Source organism: Zerene cesonia, chromosome 7 (assembly GCF_012273895.1).
Source record: "Zerene cesonia ecotype Mississippi chromosome 7, Zerene_cesonia_1.1, whole genome shotgun sequence".
In the NCBI taxonomy this organism is placed as follows: domain Eukaryota; kingdom Metazoa; phylum Arthropoda; class Insecta; order Lepidoptera; family Pieridae; genus Zerene; species Zerene cesonia.
The window spans coordinates 4,088,703-4,095,447 of NC_052108.1; the positions used below are offsets into that span (position 1 = coordinate 4,088,703).

The 6,745-nt window shown below is 33.7% G+C and overlaps 2 protein-coding genes across 6 annotated transcripts in view; both read right to left on the bottom strand.

Moving 5' to 3' along the window:
- LOC119840753 (general transcription and DNA repair factor IIH helicase subunit XPB) overlaps window positions 1-4,315 on the bottom strand; it is a 7,778-nt gene extending 3,463 nt beyond the window's left edge. For 2 of the 5 annotated variants that reach the window (XM_038367484.1, XM_038367481.1), the window contains exons 1-11: window positions 3,944-4,314; window positions 3,778-3,842; window positions 3,005-3,152; window positions 2,715-2,855; window positions 2,322-2,516; window positions 2,030-2,178; window positions 1,649-1,797; window positions 1,406-1,572; window positions 939-1,109; window positions 582-802; window positions 32-215 (exon numbers count right to left, since the gene is read on the bottom strand). In XM_038367484.1, coding sequence (XP_038223412.1) covers window positions 32-215; window positions 582-802; window positions 939-1,109; window positions 1,406-1,572; window positions 1,649-1,797; window positions 2,030-2,178; window positions 2,322-2,516; window positions 2,715-2,855; window positions 3,005-3,152; window positions 3,778-3,835 — 1,583 coding nt within the window. In that variant the 5' untranslated portion in view covers window positions 3,836-3,842; window positions 3,944-4,314. Of the gene's footprint in view, window positions 1-31; window positions 216-581; window positions 803-938; window positions 1,110-1,405; window positions 1,573-1,648; window positions 1,798-2,029; window positions 2,179-2,321; window positions 2,517-2,714; window positions 2,856-3,004; window positions 3,153-3,777; window positions 3,843-3,943 lie in introns of all 5 variants that reach the window. The other 3 variants (XM_038367486.1, XM_038367483.1, XM_038367485.1) reach the window with 2 other exon arrangements.
- Window positions 1-6,323, bottom strand: part of LOC119840763 (chromosome transmission fidelity protein 8 homolog) — a 9,996-nt gene extending 3,673 nt beyond the window's left edge. Inside the window, exon 1 of the mRNA XM_038367501.1 lies at window positions 6,187-6,323. Coding sequence (XP_038223429.1) covers window positions 6,187-6,206 — 20 coding nt within the window. The 5' untranslated portion in view covers window positions 6,207-6,323. The remainder of the gene's footprint in view (window positions 1-6,186) is intronic.
- Window positions 6,324-6,745: the final 422 nt, after the last annotated feature.

Genomic DNA, 6,745 nt, shown 5'->3' on the forward strand with positions numbered 1-6,745 from the left:
GCGTGCGCGCGTACGCGTGTGCGGCGCTCACTTCTGCACGAGGTACTCGCGGTAGAACTCGGGCGTCATGGGGCACCACACCTCGGCGCACTGCACGCGCGCGATGAAGCCGGCCGCCTGCAGCTCGAGCCAGTTCGCCTCGTACAGCTTCGGCCCGATCAGGAAGTTCAGGTCCGCGATCTTGTCGTCCTCGCGCAGCAGCGTCGCCGTTAGACCTGTATCGCAGTTTTAAATTACATTATGTTGGTATAATATGAACATGACATAACGAATTCTAGACTCTAACGTAAATATCTAAAAGCTAGCTATATATACATAACTTTGACTGGACGATAGAAAAGCATTTATTTTATACTTGCCTAATCATTAATTGGAATTCTTGTATTTATGTTTTGTCAAGGCACAAAACAGGATTGAACATGAAATTCGCCTTTGTCGATATATTTCACAGATGGCATAGCCGTAGCGGATGAAGTAAAATGGATTTAAAGTTATCCTCGGTGGTGAAGTGAACCATTTCAAGCCTTCTAATAAGCATTAAGTTGTATTGAGGTCGATACGCTACCTCTAGCCGATCATACCGAGTTTAGCATGCGAGTGCACGATGGTCAGCACGCGCCGGAACATCTTGGCGGGTATGGTGTGCACCTCGTCCAGCACGACCAGCCCCCACTCCTGCGCCTGCAGCCACTTCATTGTCTGCTCCGCCTCCCACGAGCGCCGCTGTCCGTGTGTTATCATTGAGTACGTAGTGATTAGTATGCCCGCGCCCATAGGTTTGTCTTTCGCTTCCGATGTGAACCTGTAATATCCAGACATAAAAATTGGTAAAAAAGGATAAATTGTGTTGTAATATTAAACTACAGTTAACACATTTCGTTCAGTTATGCATATATGTGTGTGTATGACTCGTATGTATGTGCGCGTGCGCGAAGTACCTGCATATGGTGCTGTCGTCGGCGGTGGACCAGCACTTGAACTGCTGCTTCCACTGCTCGACGGAGACGCCCGAGTTGCAGAGCACGAGCGCGCGCTTGCGCACCGTGCACACCGCCGTCACGCCCACCAGCGACTTGCCGGCGCCGCACGGCAGCACTATTACTCCAGATCTGATACAAATATTACTTATTTATAGATTCAAGATCGTGCACTTGTTCATGAATACGGATTTTGCATAGACTACAATAAGACCGACGTATAATGGCGAGTCACAGCTCGCAAGTTCGTGCAGAACGCTGCGCAGTAACTCTTTTTAGGAGCCAAATGGTGCCTCGAGGCAATGACTAAACAAGAGTGTACATGCGCGAAATTTCGCAGAGCCTATGTTCGATAATGTATGTAGCATTTGAGGGCCATAATATTACTAAAGTCCAAGTAATGACAATATTATTTCGTTACAGCATACCTTGCCCTGCCGTTTCCGAACATTTTTCTTAGACTTTTTTCTTGATAAGGTCGTAATACAGCCGTTGGCTTTAGATCAATATTGATATCAGGATTAACTGCGTCATTACGGAAGTCATATTCGGCTAATAGTGGATATTCAAGTTCAATGCAACGTTTTTGTATGACCTGAAATTGGATCGATATTTAATTTTAAGTAATATAATACAGTAACGTAATTGTAATAAAAGTAACAAGTAATAACCTCGATTTTATCGGGATCTACTTCAAAAGCAACTGCAGCATTAGCCGTTATGTCGGTTGCTTCTTCCTCTTCATCATCTTTATCTAACTGCTGGTAGAACTGACTGATGTCTTCAGGCACACTACCATTTGCAGCTGGTTTATCTTCGCCTGAATCAAATATCGTAATTGATATATTTTAACATGGTCAATGTATTTTAAGTTAAGTTATAATATGACATTTACAAAGTTAATCAAATTGAAGATACTCAAGAATACTCTAAATACTGTGAAATTTAACTAAGAATAGGGACTGTTAATGGGTTTGAATATAAAGCTATGACGTCACAATATGGCGCTAAGTCAATACTGTTCTTATTTGTAAAAACATATAAATAATCACCAATTTTGGTAGCAGCAGTAGCAGGTTTGTTGGGGAGTGCAGATGATAATAATTCATCATCACCGTCGCGTCTCAATCGACACTGTTGGACAACTGGGTCTTTAAGTAACTTTTGCAGTACTTCTACATGTTTACTTTCTACTAAATACCTAAAAAAAGACAAATTTTTTAAGATGTCTTTATTAAACAATAGAAATAAAAATCGATCTTAAGGCGTAATTTGAACCTGCTCTTTCGCCATACAGTGGCGTCCACTTTATACAATTTTAAACATTAGTCATGAATATCTTACCTATTTTGTTTGAGAACAAGTTTGACCTTCCCATAGGATAAAGTGCACAATTTAATAAACTCCATGATGCCAGCAGGTACAGCACATTTGCTTAGTCGCTGTAAGTACTCTATTATGTCATTTGTCTGCAAGCCTACTGATACGGCAGCATATAAACTGTATGCAGTTAATTTATATTCATGAATGTGTTGTGGCCTATAACAAGCAATATTTCAATTTATATTAGACATATAGGTATCAGATAATTGAATCAATCTTAACTACATATTTTCCATACATTTTTAAACCATTATGTCTAATTATCTATATTATTGGAATATCAGTCAATTAATAAAGTAAATACAAACAAGTATCTGCTAAATACAGTAAATCCAAACATTACCAAAGTCTTACCGGCAAACAGGTTCTGCTATGGCGATCAAAAAGTCATGAGCATGTTTATATACAGGTGAAAATGCCTCTAAGAATATGTGACCATTTGGAGCAACCCACAGTGGACGACTTGCATTATCAGATTTAAGCTCCATTTGGCTCCTGTTGAAATCAATAAAATTTATTGAATTAAGATACATAATGTAAAATTATGGCATGTAATAAGTTTCTGATATATTTATTAATATTCCTTTTTCTATAATATTTGGCCAGTAGAATTCACAGTTATTTAGTTTCATTTAAAAATTAACCTGTAATCTTTGGCTCCAAATTCATCCTCTGGTACTTGATCATTTTTTTCTGCATCTTGCATAGCTGCTCCAGGTACCCCAGTATTTTCAGGGTTATCATCTTCAACAAGATCTATGGTAATTTCTTCTTCAATTTTCTTCTTTTTACCTAAGAAAAGCACACTCATAAGTAAAAAATTATCTGTAATGTAGAAAGATGTAAATAATTGTTGTATTTTTAGCATTAAATGAGATTTAGATAAAATAAAAAAAAGGTAATAATTAATATGAAGTATGTTGGTGGACAGTGCATACAGTCGCAGCTTTAGAGATACTGCATTGTCTACAGGTGGTGCCATAATCCATTATATATGACAGATTGTTAGATTTTATAAAATTTTTGAAATTGTCAACTATATTTTCTCCATCACCAGAAAATGGCTGTCCACTTGTTTCTGGGGTAGAACTCACATCAAAAAGGTTTTGAAGTTATTTTTTTTAAATAATGATTGTGTGCAACATGAACAAGCACTATAGTGAGGCACTACTAAACTGATAGTGTGTAAATACAACACCCACAAGCATAACATGCTTACGGTGGGGACTGTAAAACCATGAATAAAGGTACTGTCAAAAAACTTCTGATAATTGTGTGTAACGGTACTTAAGTCTTCATTATAGCTGTTGTGTAGGATAACGGTGAAATATGTCTTAAATAACTGTTTTTCCACATATCACAAAAATATTATTAGATTGGTATTATCATAATTAACTTCAATATTGTTGTAACTGACCTGATCTTTCACCTCCAGGCTTGGAATCATACTTTTTTATTTTCTTTGGAGGCCCCATATTTAATCTAAAAGTATAAATAACATGCCATAGGAAATTTATTACATTATGCAACTGCAACATACAACTAAAATTTTTACAAATTATTAGAGAATGGATAAGACTTACCTTGATAATATGGAAAACTAACTTTCAAATTCAAATTAACTGTATGGTGTTTGCAAATACTTCTAAATATTCTATTCTAACGAGTAAAAATAATGCAATCGATTTAGTTCACATATTTTGCAAATTCGCTAATTGCTTTTGTATATTTATAAAAGGTCATCAATGTAAATAGTTATAATCGTATCTTATGTTTTATTTATATAAATTTTACAATACTAATAACTTACTAGTTTTTATATATATGGCTAATAACAGGTTATTACTTCCAAACAATTATTCTTTTAAATTATGTATTTGTTAACATTCCGAAATGCTTCTATTTACCCATATTAAGACAAGTCTTCATAGTTCATTGTCAAATGTCAGTAACAGTACAATTTCATTGTCTACTGTCAATGTCATATCAATGTTTCTTTTTACGCTGTTCGGGGACTGTCATACACTTTGTAGGATAGTATTTTTTTTTATTTTAGGCCAAAGGCCTAAGATATGCATGTATGATATAAAATGTATTACGAATTCAGGAAACTTTGTAACTTATTCTTATTTGTCAATGAATATTATTTGGAGGATCAAATAAATTTGCATCCTTACTATGAGTTTCAATAAAATTAGTTCAAATCTGTATAAACATTTAAAGATGAATGCTACAGATTTGATGATGCACACTCACGACGAAATATTTTTATACGAGTGTTAACATGAATAATTTGTCCATACATTTTGATTAAGTCCGTAAACGTTATGTCCGGCGTTAGTAACAAAATGCTAGCTGTTTTTTTCTTATTTATATATGGCAGTGTGCATTTAAATGTTATACATACTTTTTTATTTATTTCCGCGTTTTATATCTTCGCAACTAAGTGCAAAATACATAGAAATCTCTATTACAGGAATCTTGTTAAGTAAGCCTTGGTAAATATAAAAATAAAATAAAAGCTTCTCTTTACACAATGTTATTTCCATGCAACTTATTAGTGATATAACTCGAATTTCGAAAAGCAAATGTATGTTGTAGTTAATCAAATATCATATAACTTCTTACTTATAATAAAACACAACAATGAAATCCAAATAGAACATATGGGGCATCTGCTATATTGTTTATAACTCGTAAACATACAACCAATTACTTATATCAGTATTTATTTAGCAACCTAGTAACAACATGAGTAACGAAAATAATGACTTTATGAGAGCAGTTTAACGTTTTGAAAATCCAGTAAAAAGTAGCATGAAGAATAAAGATGTGGCAGCTAGAAATGTTACTTTCAATGTAAGTTCTAAATATATGACTGATATGTATGTAGGTTCTTAACTTGTTTAATCAATACTTATAAGAAATTGGGCCTTTTAAAGTCAAAATGGATTAGATAAACTCTTCATATCTACAAGTACTTGTTTTGTTAAAAACTGATATCTCATTTTTTTTTAATATTAAAATTTTAATTTCAAGAAGACCTCATTCCTTATACCCCCACCTCCTTACAGTAGATAATGCATGAGCGTAGAACTTAAGCACAAAAGAAAATATCTCAGTCTTTATTCAAAAGGAATGTGAATAGGCATTTATTGGGTAAACATGCTCCATCCTAGACCTCGGTTGTCGCTTTTCATCAGGCGAAGTGATGGTAAAATGCTTGCCTAATCTTAAATTAAAAAAAAAGGTAGGATACAGAAGGCTCATCACATACTTGTCCATAAAGAAAATCGAAATCATGTAATAAAAAAATCATAGATAACTCCAGAACATTTTGAACATAAAAGAAACAAGATATTTAAAACAGATGGGTTTTAAATGTAACTTTGAAGTGCCATGTGATGTTGGATGAATAGAGAATGTAGTGGTTAATTAATTTAAAAAAATAAGTGTACATTCAACCTATTGAATTAAAGATATGAATCATTTAGTAAGACATGTGATAAGTTTATTAATAATGACATTTAACAAGAAAAAACAGACCGGAATTTAGATTCAACTGAGATGATCCAAATTGGCAGCAGTAATTAAAACATACATATCAAAAGTCTGAAAATGCATGTTGAGAACAAGTAGCTCTCAGCAGTCATAGAAAAACAACACAAATTATATTGAGTGAGTAGAACACTCATCTACAGGAATGTTGATAAAAGTTTAATGTGGATATCAAAAATATGTATTCGTTGTAATAAAAATTATCCTTTTTAAATTGTTTATACCGTTATATCATTATACCTATTAAGAGTATTTGTTAATTACTTACCAGTCTATGTAAATTTGCATTCTTATTAGTGAATTATTTCAAATGTTCGGTGAATTGTTTCATTCATTGATTTTTACTTTTCTTCTTTATGCGATAATCCAACCAAACTGTTCATAAATTATTTTTTCGTGGTCAGAAAAAATATAACTTGCTATTTGTTTACAAAATAAACTAGTTTGACAATGACGTTTTATCATAATTCGCGGTTATTCCTTCTCCCGGTCGGTTCATGACAACAAAAGCCAAAGATAAGTCATAGATAGAAAAGTCAAGACTCAAGAAAATAGATGAATATTTCAAAACATCACTTTAATTACATATACACCTGTATTTATTTTCGTTAATAAATCGCCATGAACTACTTACTCTCTTTTCTCGGTATTGAATGATAAAAACCTTCGCATAAGGTTTTTACCTTACAGGAAGGTTTAACTACAAAGGTATAAAGGTATTTAGAAAGTATGTGACACAATGTACCTGTGATAAGTACTATTACTATACTATGTACTTATGTGGCTTTTATCTTTTCGAATCAAAAAATAATACATATTATGGGTGT